We start from the raw sequence: 26,823 nt of genomic DNA on the forward strand, positions 1-26,823 counted from the left end.
GCTACACAAGTTGTGTATTTTATAGACAGTTGACATCCAACAACAATCTTTGGATGAACCAGTTATCAGGTAAACAAACATATGTAGGCTAATATTGGTATCACTGATATGAGAAAAGTTCAGGGGTCTAACAGGAGGAACGATTACAGCGAGGAAAACCTCTTTCAGTGTTCATACGGGCACCTGACTGTTGTTTTAAGACAGACTTGAACAATTGTGAACCCGTCCTTTAAGAACAGATTAGAGATCAGGTTTTTTTTCCTCATCCTGACTGTGACTGGAAAAAGTTTGAGCACCCCAGGGCCCTCCTACACTGTCACCACTGAACTGTGCAGTGCTTTTAATAGCTACTAGAGACGTGCAGTCACCCTCAAAGAACTGCTGCTTGTAAAACTAAAGTAGGTCATTTGAAATAAATAAATCTGTGTTGTCATTTGAGGTTAACAGCTAACCTTAAAACAGAAATCTGACATTTTGGGAAATATACTGAGGCTTATTCACTTTCTGGCAGAGAGTAGAAAAGAGGATTTGATGCCACTTTTCGATGTAAATAGAAGAAGAGTTGAGCCTGGTTTTGTTTAAATGTAATAAAATCCACCTGCAAGCACCTCTAAAGCTCATTAGGTTGATTAACACATTAACATTATATCTCGTTTGATTAATGGGTAAAAAAAACAAGTGTTAAAAGCAACAATCGGAGGAGATTTCAGTCACTTTCTCAATCTCTGTTGGTTGCCTGGCAACAACAACAGAAAATATTTAAATAAACAAATAATCTGTTTATTATTTTGACCAAATTTTATATTCACAAATCAATTTTTTTTAAGCCAAAAGCTAAACTTTTCAGATTTTTCTGGTTGTCCATATCAAATAATACATTTCTTCTGTATCTGAATGTACAAACAAGCTGTTAAAACTCCTGTAAGCTTTACAAGATATTTATTTAAGATATGTGTTTTAAAAGAAAGAAGATTCCTTTAAGGCGTCAAAGGTTAATGGCACGGAAGTGTATTTTTAGAGAGACATGACTCAGCTGTGAGCTAATTAGTCAGAGGAGGTGGGAAAGTACAGGAAGTTCAGCTAATGAGAGGAACTACTGCACAGTGACGGGGTGAATGTTATACCTGTTTTCACATAGTACATGTTGTCTTTACCAAATAAACGCAACACACATGATGTTACAAGCTTCAAAAAATTCACAGCTATAAATGACACTTAACACTTGAAACATGTTTCCTTTATGAGTTTATTTTGTCCCAAATTCAAGCAACACTCCGTTTACAACTCCGACGCATACATTCAAAGACAAACCATGTTTACTTACATGTACATTTAACTGTAAATCATCCTTATAAATACCATAAATAACAATTAAGGAATGGATTTAAATAAATAAATACTCTCAGGGACTGGGTTTTCGTGTTTGCTGGTGGTGCCCAGCACCTGTAAAAATCACATAGCAGGAGTTTAGATTTGATTTCTCTGTAAAGGTTATTTACCCTGTAGTTTTACTCCTGTTTGCAAAGAAATGCACATATATACGGACACGTTACCACATCGAAGATACTGTAAGTGATTGCAGTGATCTGTAGTTTTAGAAAAGTTTTTGGAATTGCTGTTTTAGGTTCAAAATCTAAAGATAAACAAACTTCAAATCTTCTTTATCCAACTTAGTAAACTTAGGACTTTAAAAAAAAGGCAAAACTTAACTTTAACTCTACTAAATACAACTCTTACATATATTCCTACATATATATTTCATTTTAAATCATGCCTGCCTAGTTTCACATAAGTAGACAGGGCCTTTTGTCCTCCAGAGGTAGGCTTCTGTCTTTTAAATGCGGGTTTCTCAGGCCAGCTGTAAAACCCTTAATGATAACAGCCCACAAAAAAAACAATATGTGAACAAAATGTACACAATGGAATTAATCATTTCTTGGACTCTGTTGGCTTTACTGATATAACTACATCCCCAGAAATTGTCAAGCAATCACATCCTCAGTAAAATAGCTCCTCGGGGACACAATATTGATGAATAATTCAGTTTTTTTTTAACTTCCATTTCTCATATAAGCTATCAGCGTTTGAGAGGATGCCAACTATTATAATGGACTGGAATGAGGAAATAGATGTCAGTAATTTGTTACTCATTGGTTCTGAAGGTAAAAGCAATTAAATGTGTCATCTAAAATACATTTTAGGTGCGATAAAATCCCTGCATCACACATCTATCACCAAACCTGCTTTTGAATGTACAAAATATTCATTATTTATGAGATAAATCCGGGTAAAATACATATCCCTTGTGGATTTAACTTTAAATTTACAAAGCAGATGGTGTTAAATCAACAGAAATGAGTTGAGCTTTAAGATAATATATATAAATTGTGCAAAAAGGGGCTTCAAGTCAAGTCTAATACATTCAGTGTATAAACACACTGCTTTTCTGAATGATTGATGACTGAAAACACATTATTGAGTCAGTGTGAAATAGAAGGAGCAACCTGAATGTTCTCCTCTCAGTTTGGTTGTAAGTAAATTCAGATGTTTATGCTTTTTTCTCTCTCATATGATGATAAACTACAAGGTTAAACTTGGACTCACTTAGATAAGACAAAAGGGCGCCCAGACTTCTCCACACTCATGCCATACAGTAAAATCACCCCATGGTCCCGGTGCTCCGGGGGCTGGCCGGGTTGTAGGAGTGCACGTTCCAGGGGTCGTGGTTGGATGGATCCAGCGGCGTCTCCCGGGACACGTTGCGCCCTTCGTCCCCAGCCTCCACTTCTACCTCCACCTCCAGCTCGGCGTCGTCCTCCGGCACGGCCCGGGAGTCTGAGCCTTCCTCTGTCTGCCCCAGGTAGAAGTTGTGCGGGTCGGAGGGATCCACCACCTGGTTCCTCTTCTCCCTGTGCAGCAGGAGGCGCTCCAGCGGCACCGTGTTCTTCTTGGGCAGGAAGAGGGAGGTCTGCGGCAGGTTCTGGCCCGCTGAGTACACCTGCCGGGAGCCTTCCAGGTTGAACAGGATGCCGGTCCTGCAGGAGTAGTACACGTCCCGGTTGTTCTCCAGAAGTTTGTGGTTGAACAGGCACTCGTCCCTGTGGCAGATGGGCTGAGAGAAGAGGAGGAAGAGATGAAGCTCCAGCTTGGAAGAAATGCGTTAAACATCTATTTGGCACCTTCTATTGATTATAGCAGACTTATTTTATCAATATGCACAGCCGTTTCATTCTATTTCAGATATTATGACCAATCAGACGAAAATCTGCAGTTATTAGACTATATGACAAATTCAATAAATGTCTATTGTAAACAACTAAAGAAAACTCAAACCCAAATCCTACAAGAAGGGCCAATGTGGCAAGAATAGTGCACATTAAAGTGTAAAAAAATTGAGATAATTTCGGATATTTCTGGTGCAAATCACTTTCCATTTTCTACATATCAGTGATTTTCCTTCTTCTGTCCGTACATTTCCTCTTGTGTTAAGCAACTAACTGATACTTAAACACTTTTAGCATTTCTTTAACTTAATGTCAACAAAATCATAAAATAGAAATCATAAAGTTTGTGCGTAAAAGCGCGTAAAAGGATAGAAAGCGATGTTAAAAACTATGCGTAAAACCTCAAAAGCGTGCCAAGAAAGAGAAACTCAAAATGAAAATATCAGTATGACAAATCGATTGAATCAATAATAGAGTAGAAACTAGGTATTGGCTTACAGAGCTGAACGGGTTGCCCTCCAGATCCATACACAGGTAGCGGCTACTTTTGACGCCGAGGATGGCGATGCGCTCCCTTGTTTCAGCTTTCAGTAAAATCACACCTGCAGAGAAATAAGAACAATTTGAGTGTTAAAGACAGAACTTCAGACTTTGACACATAACAAAAATTAAACTGACATTTCTGGGAAAAAAGAGGGAAACTCACTATATGAACTCCTGACTGTAGTTTTGCGCACAGTGCCATCTAATCTGATCTCCAAGTAGAAGTTGTTGAGGTCTGTGGAAGTCTGCAGGTGAACGTATCTCCTCGGGTTCCCCCAGTTGGATCCGACCAGCGGTGATGGGTTCGGGACCGTCTCCCCGAGAGGAAATCCCTGGAGGACAGCGAGTAAGAGCGCCAGCACAGTGTCCCTCATTCCCAGTCTCCTGTTCTCGTCCATCCTGGAGCAAACAGTTGGTTTCTACTGCGAGCTGCTGGAAGTTTTCAGATGCTCTGTTGTCTCAAAGTTTGGAGACAGTTCCTATTTAAAGCCCCCCGAGTGCCACTCCTGCTCACATCCTTTACGTAAAAAAAGAAACTCGCCCCCAAAGCAGATGTGCGGGTTTGCTGCAGCGGAAGGGCCACTTCCACCTCTGTCTGTTTATCCCGATGCTCTTGGTCAGACAACAGGACACTTATTTTTGGTTACATAAAGTCTTGGCTCACGCATCTTAAACATTATTCTAAGATTTCGTCCTAATGGGTCAAAGTTATGACTGGAAAGTGTGTTGGGCAATTTAAAAGAAAAAATATATAAAGAGCATAAATACAGACTCGTTTGTTCATCAAATCAGGGATAAAACATGTTGTAATATTAGTTTTAGATGAGTTGCATTAACTTTTAAAACTCGTGCAAACGCCAGAATTTGGATCATATTAAATATATTGTAGTTTTGTTTAACTGCATTGAACTGGACGTCCTGTCATAGTTTGAAGTTCAGTCTGCTGATTTTACGCACCTGCCCAACTCAACACTTGCACCATTTACCCAGCAGATGGAGCCACTCCCTAATTCAGTCTTCACTGCAAATTTCTGTTCATTTGACTGGCAAAAACTGTATTTTTGGATGCTTGAGTTTCAGCATAGGACCCATTAAAGATCCCCTCCAGCCATGACATTAAAATATCTCTGCTTGGAATTTTAAAAGTCACCTTCTTAAAAATTCATGAAATTAAATCTACTGAGTCTACCTCATTGAAAAATACAGAATCTATTAATATGCAAATATTCTTTTTATGTCAAACGTTTAACTGTTGGACACAAGATGTCTCCCAAGTCTATTCTCAGTGTTTGTGCACTGGAGGCTTCAAGTTTCCACATCAACTTGTGTAAGTTGCCTTTTGAACCATGATTGACTTCCAAACTAGTTGTGATGTCACAAAACCGTGCTTGTACATGCAGATCTTAAACTCAAAGTGAGCACGTTAGTTCAGCAGATGAATGTGAAGACTTCTTCTATTGTCAAACTTTGCACATATATGTTTTTTTGACAGTGAAGCTCAAACATTCAACTGAAGTGACAATAAGAGAAACAATTTTTGAGTGGAGTGGGACTTTAAAAATTTACATTTTCTCCAGGGAACTGAACTCAAACCCAACTTCCCAATTGAGGATAATTCAGTTAAATCTTTCAAATGTGCAAAATACACAAATTAAATACTAAATACAGTCAAATCAGTGTCCAACTAATGTGACAGAGAAAGAGCACGATACTTTACCAGCAACCAGTTAAAAAAAAAAAAAACTTTTATTGGTATCTCAGGAATACAGTAGACTGCTGTGCACAGCACATACGTACAAAAATAAAAGGAAAAAACTTTAATATCCTTACTTAGCATTGTCTGTTTTCAGAAACAAATAGCTGAAGTTTGTTTCTTCTAAATTTACAGTCATCAGCAAACCAAAACTAAGGCAGAAGGTGAGGTATATGAGAACAGAGATGAGAGGAATTGAGTGGAGGCTCACTCCCTTTATGAGCAGGAGTTAAAAAAAAAAAAAGAATTCTGCTTATAACACATGAAGCACACACCCCTAATCAAGCTCGGGGCTCATGCATGCTAATAGTACATTGAACATTATAAAAAAAAACCATATTCCTCACCTTGAATTAATTTTAAATTGATCTATGATAAGCCGTGGAAAGAAAAAAAGAGACAACAGATAAATCTGGATAAACTTTTTTGGTCAAAGCTGAAAGGAGAGCTTTTTAGTTTTAGACACAAACCTTCACTCTTTTAGGGATCCAGCTCTATTTCATGACAGAGACGTGTGAGAAAACTCACTTCTTTACACTAGTTTATAATCAAGATGTTGTTAATAAGGTGCTACAAGAGACGTTATACATCTTGATTGTGAGGTGGCAAAAGGATTCCTCATTGCTGTGCATGCGCAAAGTTCACTTCCACACCTTCCTCAGATGAAAATGTAGATTGCTTTTTTTTTGCTACTTCGGCCAAAATGATGACAATTGAAGCTGATTCAAACACCCCAAACAAGAAATGTACATCAGTTGTACTGCATGCAGCCTCATCTACAACAGCAACAAGTCTTTTTTGTTTTATGAAACTTTGAGCCAAGCTCCCGAAAAAAATTTGCTCTGCTTTGCAGCCTTAGCAGGACGTTATCATTCACTCATAAATTGTCCTCAGACAAAAAAAAAAAGAGAGAGAGAAGAAAACTTAATATGTGAGCACAATACTGTCGTGAATCAATATGTGCGTCACAGACAAGAGTTGAGCAGCAGGTGATAACTGTGTTGTGCCAGCATGTGGTGAAAAGTGTGGGGGGTTGAGGGAGAGCAGCAGTTAAGGGCACGTCCTGAGGATGGCCGGAGTGCCGTCCTGCAGGATTCGGGTGCAGCAGGAGAAGGGAGACTCTGCATGACTCTGCTCCTCACACACACTGCGTTAACTCTGCAGATGTCCCCTCCCCAGAAATATCCCAACACATAAGTAGTTGGAAGGGGGAGGGGACGTCGTGTTGTGGAGCTGTATTTCAAAGAGGTGGGGCTCAGAATTCAGAGAGGGAAGTAGGATTGTTTCAAAAATATTATGCAGATTGTGAAGCTTTTCACTGCAGGATCTAGTTTTTATACATGAGACGCAGCTGATGACTCATACTGAGGACCAGTAAGTTGGAGACTCCAGTGTCATCAGTTCAAGAAATTATATTGTGTTTATGTATTGAATAAACGTATGCATCAAAAAGATATTTCAAATTCCTATTTCATGGAAACAATACGACCTATATAGACGACCACCCTGGCCACCGGGGTTGGGGCCAAGGCTGGTCTGTGACTCTGACCTTGAACTAAAAAAGGCTGAAAGGAGAGGAGGAAGCTCCTGGGTTACCGCTGGAATCCAAGGTCCCTGCAGCGGGTGGTGGGGTGTCGGGGTAAGGGACAGGCAGAGGTGGGTGGTGGGGATGATACAGCTCAGAGGGGGGTGAGGGGGGGGGTGGTTGCTCAGGTATGTGGGAGGCTGCCTGTCATCCTGGCAGATCCACATTCCTGCAGGGGGTTTGCCGAACAACAAAGACAGCGGGCCGGCTCCCGCACATACGTCTTTCCTGGATTGAAATAGTCCTGTTTCCTCTCTAAACACAAGAACGGATGGAGGTTGATGGTGCAACAAGCTTCACTTTTTCAAGTAAACAGCTGCAGAAACTGCAGAGATTCTCAGAAACTGAGCGAAGCAAGAAAAACATCTTTGCAACATGTAACAAGATATTAACCACATATTGACCCACATGGTAACAGTAAGTAAACAAACTGCCACTATGCATAGCAAGACCTTATCATATATTACAAAAGGGGCTCTTTTTGTGTTGATTTACTAACTTTCTGGCCTTTTATGCCCACTCAAATGTATAAATTCAAGCTAAAAATCAACAGAAATGAAGACACTGAGCTCTGGAATCACATGGCGTGCATCCAGTCCACAATCTGCACTGTCCTTTAGTCCTTCAGGGCACATGGTCGACTCATCCATAATTGCATTTCAAACTATCTGCCTACAGCTCCCAACACCTCGCTGCCACTGCAGTGCTGCTGCAGAGCACACAGACAAGCCAGGGAAACAGCCGAGGGCACACACACGACATACTCCACCGAACACTCCGACACAAAGATAAATTAAAGAACATATGGGAACAATTCTTACCGAAACATTTAGGCACCATCATCGATGGTCACTGTGCAACCTGAACTCTTTTTGCCTCGTTCAGGCAACTGCGACAAAGCAGCATAAAAAGCTCCTGAAGTCTTCTTTTACATTTGCGACTATTTACATGGTTTTGCATTGGTTTCATGGACAGTAGACATCATTTTTGAACAGCAGCTGCTGGCACTAAAGCTTTGCGATCTGGACACGGCGACCCACTTTAGGAGCGCTGTCCAAGACAATGTGCAGATTAATTTCTACTGCGCACTTTATCTGCTCGATTCTGTGTGATTTATGTGCAGACGCAAGCCAGGTCCAAACTAAAAAAAGAGTTTTCACCGAATGCTCGCACAGATAAGCGCTCCACCCTGTTTATTTGGCGATGGCACACAGTCAAACTTATGGCCTTGCACCAGTCTCTCCCTCCTCACATCTATGGCTGACGGCTCTCTGGTCACGACCACAGATTGTATATTACTTAATCGATCTAATTACGGAAAAGAAAATAAACCAGAGATAGTCAACCCCCCCCCACCCCCCCCTCCCCTTCTGAGGCCCTCTCCGGAGTGTCAGCCCTATTTCTGACTCCAGCGGGTGTCTCTTACATGCAAGTTTAAGGGGGCCACAAGTGGGAACACCAAGGCACCTTTAAATCGTGCAGCAAAGGTAGTGCATATAAGTAGTCTCTTTTTCTCCCCACTGCCGGACATCGATAATCGAGCAGGGAACCATCAAAGCGCTCAAAGGTTTGAAAGAAATGATAAACTTAGCAGATATTTGAGCAGAACTCCATGCATCCCTTAATCTAGTAAAGTGGTTCTTTGAGGTAATAAAAAGTATTCATTTCACTCTTTAAAAGCACAGGATATAGCTCATCCTCCATCTCAAAAAAGGAAGTGACACATAGTTCAGTTACAGCAAGCACCAAGGTAAAGTGAGACAGGCAAAAGGCTTCGACTCTCCCCGTCCATAACCATAAAAACAATAAGCAGCACAGTATGGCATACATATACAAAGATAGCTATCCAAATATACATATATATAAACAGAATAAATATTTGTGGGTTTTTTTCGCAGTCCATTGGTGTGTGTATATCATGAATATGCATTTCTATATTACCTGGAAGAACATTCACATGTGCAAATTACTGAGTTATTGCCAGTTTCACTCATAGTCGCGGGAGGAAATGTGTGACGGTCATGGCGGTGGTGGCCTTGTTGCCTCTCTTTACGCGGCCATGCTTGCTGAGGGCGATGTAGAAGCCCTTGTAAACAAAAGACTCATAGGCGTTGTAGTTGTTGGGCAGCAGAGTCTCCTTGAACTTGCACTCATCCACGAAGACTCTCTAAAAAAGCCACAAAAAAAAGACAGAGAGAGAGAGGGGGGGGGGGGGAGAAGGAGGGGGTCGCGGGGATCAATAAATCAGGACAGACACAGGATGAACATCGCAACATATGCACCGTTTCCACGTGACCTTTACTTTGGCCATCAGCCTGCCTAGAAAGCATGCTTCGAGGGAAACTGGAGGAGGTGGCATGTTGTTGCAAAAGAAATGCCCTTTTCAAATGCAGATAGCAGCCGCCTGCTTTTACTGCTGAACTCATAAAAAATCCCCACGTACCCTAACTAGAAAACTATCTAGCTGCTTAAATTAAAATGTTGCCATAAATCAAAAGGGGAAACGCTGCTGAATGAATAATGATTAAATGCAATGGAGAAGGGCACATTATGGTTGAGTAAAAGTTAAGTGTCTGAAACGTTTAACACTTTGTGCTCCATAGAATTCATATTTTCAACCACTTTTGGACATAAATATAGTTTTATATCCTTCATTACAATCATAAGGCTAGAAATGTTTAAATCCTAAAACAATATATTCCTCAAAGTAAGTTTGAATGAACATGTTTTTCTACAGAAACCTTTTTGCATTTAGCAAAAGAAGCTTCTCAAATGTTAAATGTTGTTTAAACACCGCCATCATACCTGAACTTTGCATTACACGAAATAGTATAAAAGTGGCAAAATTATGATTTGAATCAGAAACTGTGTGATTGAGGAACAAGTAAAGAACGAATCTGAGCAAACATTTATTGTTAGATGTCGGTACTTTCATGCTACAGATACATTTCAGTTGGTACCAAAACAGTAGGTTCAACACTCACTCCTACAAAAAACTGTTAGATATTTGTTGAATAAAATTAAACAAACTAATTTTTAGAAGAATACCATCATTTCTTTTATTTTACCCATCAAGAGCTACATATTGGGCTCTTTTTAGCTAAATAAAACCAAACTTTAGGCTCATAACAAACCAATGGAATAAACCATTTAATGCTATGTTAAGACATTGTAAAGATACCTTTTCTGAAAGTGTCATAGAAAAAACACTGAAAATGCATACTGTAATAGTTTTTTTAATGGCCACTGCATTATATGATGCCAATGACCTCTAAATATATATTAATGTCACATCTGCCTTTTTTAAGAGTAGAGGGCAACACACACACACCACTTGCTTAATCTCTTCTGTGGTGCAGGGAATCAATTTCCCTGAAGATCCAAAGAAATATATGTATGTATGTAATATATATGTATATATATGTATGGTGGACAGTGTCTCCGCCTGGACACTTTTTAAATAAATCAATGTAGAGGTGATAAGTGTGGGAGGGAATTGCCTTTTTTTCTTTGGAATTACATCTGCCTTTTTAGTCTTTTTGGCCTTTTTGACCTTTTTAAGACATTAGACAGTAATTCATAACTGGCCCACTTTTATACACAGAACAGCTAGATTGCTGGACTGCAAACTAGCAGCAATGGTAGATTAATATGGCAAAGTTTATTATCTGCTTTGTTGAACTTGTTGAGGAGTAAATAAGATTGTGACACAGAGGAGAAGATTTGAGCTTCCTCTAAATGGGACTCCTTGCACCCCACTTTAACCCCCCTCCCCCCCCCTCCCCCTCCCCTCTAACATCAGAGCATATTAATAACACAACAGTGCTCATAAACCCACGGATGCAGCAGCTACATGAACTCATCTTACACTCAGCAGGATGTGTGTATGTGTGTGTGTGTGTGTGAGAGAGAGAGAGAGAGAGAAAGAGAGAGCGAGAGACCGAGAGAGAGGGAGGGAGAGGGAGAGTTGCGCACAAACGTACCGTTCCGTATAACCTTCCCCTGCTGTTCATTGCGACAAACATCTCACTTCTCACTCCGAACATGCTGATCACTCCTCGGTCCACGGTGGAGATCTCTATTAGACCTAAACGAAACATAATGTTAGAGCAGCCAGGGGAGCAAAGACTGTCACGCTGCGATTGGGGACAAAGTAACTGGCCTATGCAGCAGTGATGGGTGTAACCTTGCAGGTGCATTGCGCATGGATGATGCTCTGTATAATCAATTAGCCCCCTGGAAATATCCACCTATATGCATTTAAGACATTATGATGCTTTATGAGTGTACTTTACAGCGTGCTGAGTGTGATCTATGTGTGTGTGTGTATGTGCAGTGCTGCTGCTGCTGCTGCAGCGGGACGCAGGGTAAAAATAAGTTAGCGTCTAAACTGGGTCCAAGCATTCATGTCATGTTTTTGGCTTGGGAGGATATTTCGCACTGCACGGATGCAAGGCTCTTGGTACACTGTTTTTGCTTTCGGAAACTTTCAACCATGCTGACACCTCTTAGGCTATTAAATATCATGCAAGACAAGTGACGCGCTGTAACTTTTACACAGCTTGCGCATAGGGTTACACTCTTTTTCTGGTACAGTGCTTTGCCCGGATGCAACTCACTGTATTGGTTCTCATTGTGTACACCGCTTATCCTGCCGTCCGGGAGCACCTGCAGGTGAAACCCAATGCCCACGTTGCAGTACAGTCGCCGCACTCTTTTGATACCCTGCAAATAGTCACTCTCCCAGTTCAGCTCCGATTTTCCCCCAGCTATACCCAGATAGGAGCGGGAGAAGAGGGTCTCCCATTTCTTTTCCAATAAAGTTGCATTAGTCCTGCTCGGAACCGGATAGGATGAAACGATCCCCAAGAGAGAAGTCCACAGTACAATAACTGCTGGCAGCGTCCAGTGCGTCCTGACCCCGCCGAACATACTGTAGAGGCACCTTTGCGCAATGGCCATCCAGTTTACCTTTGGGGCACGTGGTCAAAGTTACCTGCCCTAAAAATGCAACTCTTCTTATTTTTTGTCCTTTGGCATGGTGGTGGTAAAGGCTTTTTTTGGGATCAAGGCAGATCAAGGCCCCATAGCCCGAGATCTGAGCAGGAGGAGAGGGACAGAGCGCGTCGGAGCTTGAATTGGTGCCGGTGGCGATGATCATCTTTCGCCGCTCCGCGCCTCTTTACAGGCAACGCTGGCCGTGGAGGGACACCACTCACCGCAAAACCAGCTCACCTTGGCCCCGACTCTCACATCCTAAAATGACATCACTGTGACTTCACCGCTGCACCCCCCCCATCAAAAAGTAGGAGATGGGAGGAGGAGAGAGAGAGTTACAGGAGCCAGGCAGCAGCAGCAGTTCTGATAGGAATGATGGGGGGTGCTGCACCTTCACATCAGTGCCAAGCAAGCAAGACAGTATAAGAAGAAGGGTTTCCTGTGCTACGTTTCAAAACAAAACCCTTGGTGCAAGTGTGTCCCTGCATCACCTTATCCTCCAACTTCCACTTACATAAACTACAGACAGGTGCCGAATTAAAACTAGAATAAATGAGTGAGGAAACGTAACAAAGGTACGTACATAATGATTTGAAGCCTTCACAGTGACCAAATCTAAACCCCATTTCAATACCTGGGAGAATTTTGACCAACATATTAGACAGTGCTCCACTATCATCATAAAAACACCAAATAAGGGGATATTTTTGGAAGAATGTTGTTCACCCTTCCAAGTGTGCATTGGGAGCACAGAAGCTATTCTGGTGGCTCAATAACACTTGACCTATTTTTCAAAAGTGGAACCATAACAATATATTTACCCAGAATGATAAGGCCATAAAAATAGGATAGGATAGGATCGGTTGTCGGTGTGGTCTGTGGTGAGACTTGGGAGTTCCATTTGAGTTATAAGAGTTAAAATAAACCTCAGGTAAGCTGATGTTATTGGAGTAATTTAATCAAGCATAAATGTCAAATATTTGCAGGATCCAGCCTCTAAAATATGAGAATTTCCTGCTTTTCTCTGTTTTTAGTCCCTCTAGAAAATCACAATCTTGCGATCACAGTAATTAATGCAATTTCAACCAATCCCTGCAGTATTTGCAATTTTGCAAAATTCCTGCAATTTCTCTGCAACATTCCCTCCAGGAAATTGCTATCTCACGATTGCAGTAATCAATATGAGAACTTGCAGTTTTTGCTAAGTTACCGCAACTTTTCCGCATGAAATCAAGTTGAAGTTCAAGTTTATTGTCATTCAAACTCTACACAGTAAAGGTATACAGTAGGATGAAATTTCATTCATTTCAATGACCCCTTGTGATTGCAACTGCATTTCATGTCGTGGTAACTTCCATCATTGCAGCTCACAGGAAGTGATAACATATGACTCTCCATTGGTAGTAGTTCTTTGCTTGCAATTTTTTCCAATTCCTGCAAATTTACCACAAAAAGAACACATAAAACATCGCAAATTGTAGCGCAATTTTTGTGAAAAGTTGCAGCAAAATCAAGCATTTTTGGCCACGATAATCACAAAAAAATGTGTGCAATATGTAAAATCCTAATGTGCCACATGGTTTATTACACAGAACCATCTGAGAAGTCGTCCTTTGAAACTGTTTGGAAAAGAGCAGATACTTTCAAAAAATACATTGCAGGTTATTGGATGAACCATCTGTCTATTGTGAGATCACGCAAGAATCCTCACTGGACGCTGATTGATCCGAACCACCGGTGGTTCGGACACAAACGCATAACTTGAAGCCTGATAAGATGGATTCTCGTGTGATCTGGCAATGTCGTCGATCTCGCGAGTCCAGCTGCCTCGCAAGGAAAGTGAAATCCTGGAGGGACTGTGTTTCATATAATTGGGAATTGGGAGTATTGGCTGGACACCTTAGGACATCACCTTGGGCTTTCAGAACATGTAAAGGGCATTTTATACTTTTTTGACATTTAATTGAAAAATGATCAAAGATTAATTGTTAATAAATGTTATCGTTTGTTGCATCTCTGAGCCTACAGAGCCCAAAAAAGATGGTATTTGAGGAGCGGTAAGCATACATTTTTAAAGGAGTGTTTAGTAAATGAGGTTAAAAACATAACAGCAAACACTATTTTCGCATAAATGACATTTTCATATCACACAATATATATGAGGTAAATCATAATGATCTTTTATGCTTTTGCTTTTATTTTGAATACATTTTTTCAGTCTTCCTGTAGCTAATTGTAGCCGACTTGTTGCAGCTCTTCCTCACATGGGAAACCTGCAGGAGGGGAGGGTGTGAGTGTGTGTGTGTGTGTGTGTGTGTGTGTGTGTGTATGTGTGTGTGTGTGTGAGTGTTTGACTTTCATTGGCGTTGAGCAATCATGGGATGGATGGATGGATCCTGTGTCCAGAAACCAAATCGGGACGGTGGTCATATGTCCTGGCAGCCTGCTGCCTTATTTAGAAGGAAGGTGTAAAAACAGTCACAGCCAGTCACAGGAGAGCAAATGGCAATCCTGTCTGACACTTCCTTAGCTGTTTGTTCAGGAAGTTTACACAACCAAATATTTTGCCTGGTCAGATTGCGCGTTATTATTGTAAGACCACACCCTGCAGCTAACAGAATAATGTAACCTGCATGAATCAAATTCTGGTGCAGTAATTAAATCCTGAATGAAATGTGGGACACGACCAGCAGTGGGGGATCAGTTTTAAGCAAAAGTTGCCATTATGCTTCAGAAAAATCATCAATTTATGCTTTATTTCCCCTTAAAAGGCCTCATTTCCCAAAATGATCATAACAAATTGACATGACCTGTTTTATGCTATATATGATTAAAATGTGGATAAAAGTCGGTGCAAATAAAATAAAAATAAAAATAAGTCTGAAGCCGAGTTCAGTGGGTTCGCCTTTCTTTACATCCCTGTTTGCATCCCATCCTACAGGGTGCTGGTAGGGAGACGCAGTCTCGGGGGAAATTCCCAACGTGTCACACAGCACCTGGCGCTTGGGCCCCGAGGTGTTCTCGGCTGCCAGGGAGCCTCAGGCCCACCTTAGCAACCGGAGAGGCCTTGTTGCTGATAAACAGCAGTAACGAGACATTCTATGATGGAAAACAACAAACAAACAAAACATCTCATATATATCCTAGAATGTAGAGACACATTTCAAAACTGCCATAGAAATATGTACCTGACAGTTGATAGTTACTTGATACTTGACAGTTATTTTAATTGTTAATTTAATAATTTATATAATTATTTCTAATTATTAATTATATTGGATTAATTAATGTCCACTGTATAGATGAATATATGGAGGATGAATTTAATCTAACTGTGAAAATATTTAGGTAATTGTAATCAATAAAAATATTTTTGATATACTGTAAATACTGTATATAATCACATATAATATAGAATCAATATTCAACCTAATAAACTATGTCGTACTGTTATGCATTACATTGGTCAAAACACTTACTTAAAACACAAATATCGCCTTCAACAGTGGTGGAAACTAACTAAGTACATTTACTTAACTACAGTACAATTTTGAAGTACTTGTACTTCATTTCGGGCAACTTTCTACTTCTACTCCGCTACATTTTAGAGGGAAATATTGTTCTTATTCCTCCACTATATTTATCTGACAGGTACTTTGCAGATAAATATTTTACTTACAAAATGGTGCATAGTTATAGATTACCCAAGAAATGCTACTTATACATTAATGTATCACGATTAACATTCAATTACTATGAACTACTATCTAATCATATAACACTCACAGGGGCAACTTTTACTTTTGATATTTCAAGTAGGTTGTTTGTGAAAATATTTCTGTACCTTTACTAAAAAAGAAGATTTTGAATGCAGGAACTTTACTTGTAATAATTAAGTTATTTCACCAGGTCATCCTCCCAAGAAGAATGACAGCATCTCGTAAATTCAGTTGCCAAAAATGACTTATAATTACGTATGAGTGACAGATGCCATCTAGTGGACGTAGTAATTATGACCAACTGCAGCAACGCAGCTCAGATGACGTGTATATAAAAGGGGACGAATTTCCATATTAGTCGGGTTGGGGTGGATGGCTAAATAGATAGATGGCAAAAAAAGTGTCACGTTTCCAACCACAAGTCAGGACAGTTTTTTAAAACCCGTAACTACGTTTATCGTGGTGGTTACTGTTGCCATAATGACAAAGGTTGCCTAACTTTAAGGAAGTAGTAACTTTAACTCACACCACGTTTCAAGTGATCATTTTAACTCAAACCTTGATCTTTCCCCAACCCTAACCAGACCTTCACCACACAGTTGTTACATCATAAAATATAATTATTTTTTTAACAGTGATTTGTAACGGTTTTGGAAAGCAGCATATTAGAAAACGCTCCAATGGGTCACTCTGGAGTGCATCGCCTATGTGGTTGTTTAATTATGAGGATGTGTTGTATCTTACGCTGTGGTATTGCAACTTTTACTTAAGAAAAGGACCTGAATACTTCTTCCACCACAACTGGCCTTCAATAAGTAATTTCGTTAGTTTTTAGTTTAGGTTAAGGATGTGGCTCTGGAAATGGCAATATCAGTCAGTTGGTTGCTCGGTCCACCTCTTTAGTCCAGACAATGTGTCAAGAACTATTGAATGAATTACTATGAAATTTTGTACAGCTGCCCAGATGTTCTGGCTTTCTGTTACTTTCAAATAAAGCCAGTAAGACACCTTATGAGACCTCCAACACGCACATTTTATCTTCTTACCGTGAGATGATTTTGCTTGTATGTCTCTCGTTGTACAGATGAGGTGAATGAATGTTTGAATATGTTGTGTAAATGTGTGTATCTATGGCGGCCTTACGTCAAGTTCAAATCAAAGTAGCTTAATTTAGGTTAAAGAAAATTATTCATATGAAATCAAAGTATCAAAACAACAAATAAAAGATAATCAACAAGCTTAGAAGTGTGCGGTTGAAAAACTGTTTCTCTTTATCGCATTTGGCTCAATTAACCTCTTGCTGCACCGCATGTATACTATGTCATTGGCTGGTATCTGTGTCAGCCAAACAACTACAGCCAAAATGTGCTCAAAAAACAGTTCCAACACCAGAGCATAACCTGACTTCACCTCTAACACCACCATCAGGTCGACATTTTTGGCTTTTCAGTGAAATGTCTCAACAACTATTGGATCGATCGTCATTATAATTTGGTGCAGACATTAATTTCCCCCTCGGGATGAATAGCAATGACTTTGGCTTTAAATTGTCATCAACCGCAACCCTCAGGTCGACCTTTTAATTCGATCAATACTTCGGTTCATGACCAAATATCTGTAAATATCAGACTCTGACATTCCCATCTGCCTCAACTGCTCTTTGCATTTTGCGCTAATTAGCAAATGTTAGCATGCAACAAGTTAAAATAAGCTGGTGAATATGGTTAACGTTATACCTCCTTAGCATTAGCATGTTAGCATTTTGTTAAAAGCACCTCTGTGTCTCACACAGCTGCTAGCATGACTGTAGACTCTATTTTTGGTTAATTCCAACTTGCTTGGACAACAGAAATTTGTAAAACAATAAGAACATTCATATTGCCTGGGTTGATATGATAACATTGAATTATTATCAAGTCCTAGCAATCAAAAATTGCATAATCTGAAAAAAGCTTCAGAGAGGAAACCTATCAAGTAAAAAGCTTGCAGCAACATACAGGATACATTTAAATTTAATTAAACACCACGTTCAGTTTATAGCAGCAGTGACATTTCACGCTTTATTTCTTTCTTGACATTTGTAATGTCATTCATTGATTAAAACTCTGGTTTATTATACATTACTCTCCATCATTCCTTCAAAACACCAGTGGTGAAATGAAGTGAAGGAGAGAACAAGGTCTTTTTAGTCCAGTGGAGCAAACAAACTGGACCACACTGAATGGCAAATTAATGAGACAGCTTTTTAATTTGCTGTGTAAGCATGTGGCTATGCAAACGAAGGCAACCAATAGCCTGAATAGACAAAACTACTGGCTTATTGACAGAGTGAAAGTTAAATCAATTGACAGTGGGCACTGTTAATGAGACGGTGCTGAGCTCTTGAGATTAATTCATCTAATACTGTTACACTTGCATGATGCTGAGGCTGCTCTTTAATAATAACATGTTTCTAAAATGCTAAAATGAGAAGCAAATGCACTTTTGACAGAACTGCACAACACCATACACTTATTCTTAAATACTCATTTACATATGGTAAAGAGGTTGAGTATAATAATGTGCTTTTGTCTGTTGTGATTCAGAGATCTCCAACTGAAATTCAACAAAACTCTTCCTTCTTTTAGCCTATTTCCACAAGATTAGATAGAGTAGGGCTAATGCTTATTTTCATTGTTGATTAATCCACTGATTACTTCTTGATTAATTATTTGGCCTATAAAACATCAGAAAGTAGTGAAAATGAGTCCAAGGTGACATCTTCAAATGCCTTGTTTTGTCCGACCTGCCGTCCAAAACCCAAAGATAATCAATCAATATTATAATTTAAGATAGGGTAAAGCAGCACATGTGATGGTTCCAGCCTCTGCTGGAACCATCACATGTGATGGCATTTCTTGCTTGAATCCAGTGGTTTACATTTGCATTTTTTTTACATTTGCATTTTTATTAAGTTGGGGAACCCAGAGGACACAGATTTTAAAAAAAGAAAGATCAAAATCATGTAAAGATGTAAAGATATCCTGATTTGTAGTTGCTAGCATGAGTAAAGCTTCAAAAACATCCAACATTTCCCAAAATGCACCTTAATATTGTGTTTTATTCTCACACGTCCAGTTTGTAATGGATGCTTTTTGTTAAAAAGTGTTTTCCAACTTTAGAAAGCTCCTCCAGACCCACAGAAATCATTATACAAATGTACAGTACTCCTTGTGATGAGTAAATAAATCTTCATCTGTAAAAATCTGGTGGAGTGCCCCTTTAAGTCTAGTAATCAACTGTCAAAATAGTTCCAGATAAACCTTCAAATCGACTAATTAATTAATCACCTAATGGTTTCAGCTCCAGACTGGAGCAAGAGAGAGTCAAACTTTAAAAACTGAATAACCTCTACAACTACAGCTGAGTCACAGTCGGGCAACAAGAGAACACAAACAAACAGATGGAAACTTGCCCACATAACACAGCAAATTGATTTTGCTTATAGACCCGCCATGAATGAATATATTAGAGCTAAAGTAGACGACAAAGAAATGGGAGACTCAAGCAAGAGAAAAGTGTCTGCTGTTTACTATTGTCAGGTCAGCTGTCTTTGTTGCAATTATAGGATCTATTTAGTGCACACACACACACACACACACACACACATCAATCAGAAAATGGACCAGAGGGAATAGCCATACAAACAGCTTTTGTGCATATTATGAAAGTGTAAGTAACTGGATACAGGAGGATGCAAAGCTCTTTCAATTACTGTTTTATTAACGTGGGGTTTAAGAGACAATATTGAAACAACAGCTGGGGAGACCCGGCAATGGAAGGGGGATTTCTCTGGAATGACATCAGAGTCGCTGTCATAGACGGACAATAATAATCAGTCCAACTGTGTATCTACGGACGATATATCAAGGCTGCACAGGCCTTCACGTGAAGAATTACAATTCTAAAACTATTTTTTATTCATAAACAAGACCAGGTCAAAACCTAGTATTTGTCTGGGCCAAGTATGGTCAATGTGTGAAATTGTGGCCAGTTTGTTACAGGTATAGTCAGTGGTAATGTCTATAATGTGAGTTCTTGGATATTAAATGTTCATCTGGAATTTTCTGTAGTTGTCCCAGTAATATTTGCTGAAGTAGCATATCACATGACGCAGTTACGAAACGTTTGATTAAAAAAAAAAGGTTATAAATGCAGTTGCAAGTACAAAACTTTCCACTCATATCTTAAGATGTTTGATTTGAAAGAGAACTTACTTTAATTCTAATTATAACTATTCTAATTATCTGTTAACTCCCTCTGCTCTTTCATCTATTTCACTCAGCGGATGTCTCTCATTTTTCACTCTGCATTGAGTGTTTTGTCAGAGTGATAGTTATTTGGCGAGCTTTAACTGGGCACTCTCTCTCATGCCTCTATGCGCCTTTTTTCTGCTTCTTTCCTGATCGATGATCATGGAGGCTGCGGTGGAAATTATAAATGAAAGTTTTGACAGCCTTTTGGGTGCTAATTCAGGAGGCTTAGAGTCAAATCAAGCGCACCTGCAGAGCAGCAGCCCTACACTAAACTGATATAACAGCTACAGGAGTCACATGATTTACCTGCAAGACTTGTGTTTTACTGCTGTTGTTCATCGTTTGTGATGTGAAAATGTCAGAGAAATAAAAAGCTTGCATCCTGGTGTTAGTTCAGTTATAAAATACAAAGTGTCTCTCCTGCTGGCTGCTGACAGCACTGCCAGCCAGGGAATTGATCACACTGGACAGTAGAGGAGGAGACGGTAGAGACGCTGCTATGCATATGTTTAAACAAGAGTTTAGCTGATTTCTCTGCATTTAACACCAGAACTGAGAGCATCAGAGCTCGGAGCAGGAAACACAATCGCTGTGTGTCACGCTACTGTCCTGCACTTCCATCATCTCGCGCCAATTCATTTTAAAAGAGCAACTGCCAATGAGGAAACTCCAACATTTGGCCGGCCAACCAATGGTGTCACTTCATCACTCACTCACTCACAGACAACTGCGGTCATAGGGCTGGTCTGTGGTCGGTCCAACTAACAATATTATCATTTATTTATTAATGCTTTTATAAGACAAAACAAAAGTCTACAGCCATGCTAGTTGCTTTATGACTCTGTACTTAAAGCGGCCATATTATGATTTTTCTGGTTTCCTGTCATTTATATACTGTTATGATGTTGGATATCTATGCTAAACATGGTCAGTGTTACAAAACTTGAGGTTAACATATGTAGAAATGCTACCTGCAAGTCAAAAGCCCTGGTTTCAATATATTCTGAATGTTTTGTTTGCAACATTTCTTTCTACATTGCTGACAAGTTGCACACGTCTATAAACAGCTGTCCATTCTGATTACTTAGTTGTTAAGGTTGTTGCTAAGGTTTTTCCATGAGTTGTCTGCGTTGCTCACTCTTGTATTTTGGGCTCGTACGGATGTATTTGAGAAGTTGACATTTTTAGTAACGAAAAAATAGAAACTTCTACTATAGTTTGTTTCATCGTTTGTTGTCTAACCCAATCAGAACAAAGCAGGCTTATCAAGAGGGGGGTCTTAAAGAGACAGGACATAAAACAGCATGTTTCAGAAAGAGGCTGAACTGAGGGGCTGCGTAAAGAGCCATTACAAGATAAATAAAGAGTTTTGTGAACTGTAAATCATGCTAAGATATTCCAGTAGAGCCCCCGATTAAAAATATAGACCTGGAAATTTGCATAATATGTCCGCTTTAAGGTTCCAGTATACTTCGTCAGAACTGCTTGTCAGACGGTTGAATAGCTTCGGAAATAGCTTTCTGAAACCAGCAATCCGACCTTCACACTTATTTCATGTTATGATTGGTCAGCTGTGTGGAAGTGAGAAAAGGTTTAAACTTCTCTTTTTAGATCTCTGTTTTCATTCTTGACACAATTTCTGCTATTTCTGCTATCTGCTATGAACAACCAAGTGCAACACTACAAATGCCTTCCAGGAGAGACTGCCTGAAAATCTTTGCTTAGCGTGTTAGCATGCTAATGTTTACTAATATGCACGAAATACAAAGGAAGCTGAGGCTGAAGGGAATGTCATTAGTTCTGCAGGTATTTGCAAAGAGATAGTGTGTGCACATCCCATACTCTAGGTCAGGCGCAGGACAAAAAATGAAATGAAGGGAAAAAAGCAGACTGGATCATATTTCCCAGAGTCAAGCGCAAAGCCTTTTTCCATCAGTAATAAAAAGACTTTGATTGCTACAATCCAGTGTGCTTTTTCCCTTCTGTAAGTATTTGATCATAAACCAAAGTATTGATCAAAGGGGACTTGCGGGCTGATGGTGGCACTATGACAAGTCAGAGAGTCAACAAACTTGGTATCTGTACCAAATTTAATGCCAATCCATCCAATAGTTGTTGAGATATTTCGGTCTGGACCAAAGTGTTGGACTGACCGATCAACCAACACTGACATCCATTGAGCCACGTGCGCTAAAATGACTAAAACTCCACTTCACTTTTGAAGGGCAGGAGATGTTATGCTGCTGCTGTTCTGTGTAACACTTTTCACAGACTCCAACCTCATTAACTTAACTGAACCGTATTTCACAGAGTAATATTACAGACCATTCATCTCCGGACTCAAAACCATCAAACAGCTATGAGATAATTTGCTCAAGTTAGCAAACTTCATGTTATTGAGCAGACAGCAGTGATATGGTGATCGATCAAATATTGAATGAACAATCTTAGGGAGCAGAGGCTTGTAAAATAGTAAGGTACCACCCTGAAAGGAGCTTGGTGTTAAGATTTTTGCTGAATCAGATGATGTATAATTCAACAGCCAAAAACTGCACTGGGTTATGCTCTTTCCTCTAGTAAGTACATTCGTGACAGGAAGAAGCAGTGAGTCCTCTGGGAAACTGATACTAACTGAAATGCACTGTTGCTTGAACACATGCAATAGTTGAAATATATAAGAGATCTGCTCTGCTTCTTTTCATTATTACTGTGTCAAGCTTTGGGCTGCAATGACAAGACAAAAAGCAGCCTGTCAGATGGGAGTGTTCCCAGTAAAAATATCTTTTCAAGGGTACAGCTTGTGCACCTTGCAGAGAAAGATGTGTCCGCTGCTAAATTGGGCATGGCGTGACTAAGGGGAAAACAAGCAAGGCAGAGGTGACTTTTACACTGGTTACAAATCCCAACAGTATGAGCTCATGACACAGCATTTTTTATATCCAAGTCAATTAGATAAAACAGCGACCCGTCTGACATCAAATTATGATGATCATCAGAAAGGTGTCCAGCAAAACAAGAGAGTTTACTGAGGGAATAGGTTTGTCCTACTACCTGTAAATGCAGAGTTAAATAGCAGAGTTACTGCATACTTGTAAACTCATAACCAATGCAATGACCCCATTTAGCTTACAAAATCCATGTTACACGTATATAACGGATTCAATATCAATACTTACATACAATATCAATCAACTTCCAATTGTGGCGCCAAAGAGAAACTACTGACCTAAAAATGAAAGGATCGCAATTCCTATTGTTATTCTTTTTGACGATTCAAAGGAAATATTGTCATTTCTGTAAATACAATGTTTTAGGCAGCTGCAATGGTATCTAATATGTTAAAATTGCCATAATTCTAAATTGGATAAAACACCAAGGTTACACAGGCCTTCACATAAAGAATTTCAATTCCCAAATCACAGCAGTTAATAAAATTCATGATCAATATTTACACTTACAAATGCTTTTATATGATAAAACAAGAGTCTATAGCCATGCTAGCAGCTTTGTGACTCTGTGCTTAGCATGGATGTATTATAAGAGCTGGATACTGGAATGAAAATGGCGCCTTTTCAGTCCAATAAGAATTGCTCACCTGGCGCATATGCCAAAAAAGCTTCTAGCTTCTGGGTTTACCTCCAGGGGTATGCAGCCCACTGAATATGTGCAGTAGTGTTTCTCCTGCTAGTCCCGCTTGCGAGGTCCCACTCGGCCCATAGACTTTACATAATGGTGATGTCACGGATTTTTAAATGGCTTTTCTTGGCTTGAGGAAAGTTTTACAAATATAAAATCTTCATGGATCAAAAATTCATAATAATAAGAGTCATAATTGACCTTTTTTGCAGTTTGAGGTATGCTGTCAACAGTTTTACAGACGGCTGAGTGGCGGCGCCATATCCAGCTCTTATAATACATCCATGGTACATGGCGCAGTGGGAACTAAATGCTAAAACAGTGATAATACTAATATGTTGATGTCAGGCAGGTATAATGTTAACCAAGTTCACCATCTTTGTTCGGTGTGTTAGCATGCTAACGTTTGCTAATTAGCACTAAACGGGCGACTGACAATTGAAGCAAATACTGACATTTGTCTAAATAAAATGTTTTAGGCAGCTGCAATGTTGTAATATGCTAAAATAGCTGTAATGCTAAAAAGTTTGATCTTATCAAACTGGATCTCTGAGTCCTATGTTTCATTTTTTAAATCCCTCCCGTATTTCAACACCAAATGAATTGGAGTGAGCAAAAGCCATGGATGACCTTCCACTCTGAATGATTTAGATTGCCTCTCATCATGGCCATTGATCCTTCTTAAAGCTCAGTAATCACATTCTCATCCCAAGAGAGCTGAAAGATGTGAAAACGTCTGTTGAGCAAGATGTGATCAAACCGTTTTGTGAGCTTTCCACGGCAGCCTATGTTACCATCAACTGTGCAATCTCAGCAGGGCTGTCGCTTCACGAAATCCTAAGAATGAGGTCCTAAAATTGGTCGTCAGGTTTTTAAATCTTAATGGGTCATTTATCTTTTTCCAGGATCCGAACACCAAGGAACAGATTTCAGGCTCGGTGCTCCAACACACACACTATGACTAATTTTCTCAGGACAAGTAGAGCAGTGATTGATGAGATATTTGATTAATGTGCTGACACATTCGACTACCACTCTTCCTGAAAACCCCAGTGAAGTTATTTTCGTAGATATCATCCAAATAAGCTACGTAATACATTTTCCTTGTTTTTTCTTTCCACTGTACCAAATGTTGAAATCTGGGCACATTGAGGCTTAGGTTTGTCCAGTGCCACATGCTCACCATAACCAACTGCTCCTTCCAGGCAAAAACTGGCAGACTTACTTGAAGCCACAAGGAAAACTCTGTTTACGTGGCCGCAATGCTGAAAAGTCAGATGATTTGGTTTATGGCTGTAGGAAGAGATAGAGATCAGAGGAGGTGTCAGCTGCTGAGTCGGCAGCCAATTCCCCTGGCTCCTCTTCCCTCTCTCCCAGGAACCCAACACCGAGCCAGGCCACCAGGACCGAGCAGGAGAATGCGAGGAATTCTCTCACACATTTGCTCGCTGCTTTGCACGTTCTCACCCCATGGGATGAAAAACACGCCGACGGCCCCGAGGATGCGACCACCTTGCTCCACAGTGAGAGCCTGAGGGTGGGCGAGAGGCGGCAATGAGCTGAGGATCAAGGCAATTTGGCTGATGGGTAGAGGAGAGCGCCTGGAATGGCACACTGCTGAGAGAGTGAGTCATCCTGGACAGGGATCCTGTCATTCTGCCAGCACAACAAAGATCAGATCATTTATTTTTGTCACGGCCCCTGCTGGCTGAAATCTATACCCACAAGGAGTTGATCAAAGGTTTTGGCATGCGGCCCGTCCTGGAGAGCAACTAATAACAAATGATATTCAAGAATGATCCAGAGGAATCATTTGCAAGTTGCGGTTTACTCATACCAAATTTTGTCAGAAAGTCATAAATAACAAATAATAACTAACTAGTTTGAGCTTTTGTGTTGAAGTGATTCATCATTTGTAGACTGCAACTAAAATTGAGTAATTTAAATCGAGTGATTTGTTTAATTAGTAAACGATTTACTCAATAAAATGTCAGATACAGTGAAAAATCACAGTTTCCCAGAGCCCAAAGGGTCGTAAAAATGCTAGTTTAGTCTTACCAATGGTCCAACATTTTGTCTGTTTTTTAAATTTTGTCCTATTGAATACAATTTTTATAGTTGCACAACATATCAAACAACATCATTTTTTTTACCTCTGTAACACTCACAGGTCTGGCACACAAAAGGTCACCGGAGGCAAAACAGATGTGGTAAAAAGTCTCTTCACTATTTCAAAAGCAGCAAGGACATAGCAGTCGAAAAAATGGACATTTAATGTTTTGACATGTCACAGTAGGAAAAGCACAGGTGTAAAATATTAAAATCAATTATGGCTGAATTCCCTTCAGCTGCTCCAGTTTTAGGGTTTTTGTATCGTGCTTGCTGGCTCACTGTCACACTTTCATGAGTCACTGGGACACTTTACTACAACTGAGCTGTCATTAATATTTTAGTGAAAAAGTCTGCTGTGTCATCAAGACACGTACACACTCCAAGAAGAGAGTAAAAGTCTGAGGCATCAGGGGAACCAAAGATGACCCAGCAGAAAGTGAACGATAGCTGTTTGAGAATGAGGAGCAGCTGTGTGAGAAGATGAATGAGTCAGGTGATGACGTGACACAGGAAACTCAATAGTGACGTCTGGTGGGCAGGTGTGGAATGACAGCAGGTTTGTATATGCAAAGATGAAGGGGATGAACCAGAAGCAGTTGTTGCCACAATAACACGTTTTCTCATGAAAGCACATTGTGATACATCAGAAAATTCAGTTCATTTTCAGCAACTTAATTCTAAGATTTGGGGCAAGAGGCACCAACATGTACTGCATCTGATTGGTCATTAATTTATTTCTCTATCTTGACATCAGAATGACTTTCAATTTCACATTGTATGTGGCCATTTCATTTATTACTTTATGCTTCCCAATAACTTTCATTTTAAAAGGTGCAGTATGTAAAATTTAGTGGCATCTAGCGGAACAGACTTGGCAGAAATGCAATATAATCTTCATAGGTATGTTTTAATTAGTTTAAAATCACGTGAAAATAAGAATAGTTATGTTGCCTTACCT

The 26,823-nt window shown here is 39.8% G+C and overlaps 2 protein-coding genes across 2 annotated transcripts; both read right to left on the reverse strand.

Annotated features, from left to right (window-relative positions):
- Nucleotides 1-1,228: 1,228 nt before the first annotated feature.
- fgf23 (fibroblast growth factor 23) lies at nucleotides 1,229-9,125 on the reverse strand. The gene is made up of 4 exons (XM_044343795.1): nucleotides 9,047-9,125; nucleotides 3,931-4,199; nucleotides 3,723-3,826; nucleotides 1,229-3,112 (listed from the first exon to the last, which is right to left on the reverse strand). The coding sequence occupies exons 2-4, from the start codon at nucleotides 4,163-4,165 to the stop codon at nucleotides 2,660-2,662; spliced, it is 792 nt and encodes a 263-aa protein (XP_044199730.1). The 5' UTR covers nucleotides 4,166-4,199; nucleotides 9,047-9,125; the 3' UTR covers nucleotides 1,229-2,659.
- On the reverse strand, nucleotides 8,629-25,616 carry LOC122975372 (fibroblast growth factor 6-like). Its single transcript, XM_044343796.1, has 4 exons — nucleotides 24,979-25,616; nucleotides 11,725-13,537; nucleotides 11,089-11,192; nucleotides 8,629-9,272 (listed from the first exon to the last, which is right to left on the reverse strand). The coding sequence occupies exons 2-4, from the start codon at nucleotides 12,065-12,067 to the stop codon at nucleotides 9,096-9,098; spliced, it is 624 nt and encodes a 207-aa protein (XP_044199731.1). The 5' UTR covers nucleotides 12,068-13,537; nucleotides 24,979-25,616; the 3' UTR covers nucleotides 8,629-9,095.
- Nucleotides 25,617-26,823: the final 1,207 nt, after the last annotated feature.

This window comes from Thunnus albacares, chromosome 23, assembly GCF_914725855.1.
Source record: "Thunnus albacares chromosome 23, fThuAlb1.1, whole genome shotgun sequence".
Classification (NCBI taxonomy): Eukaryota; Metazoa; Chordata; class Actinopteri; order Scombriformes; family Scombridae; genus Thunnus; species Thunnus albacares.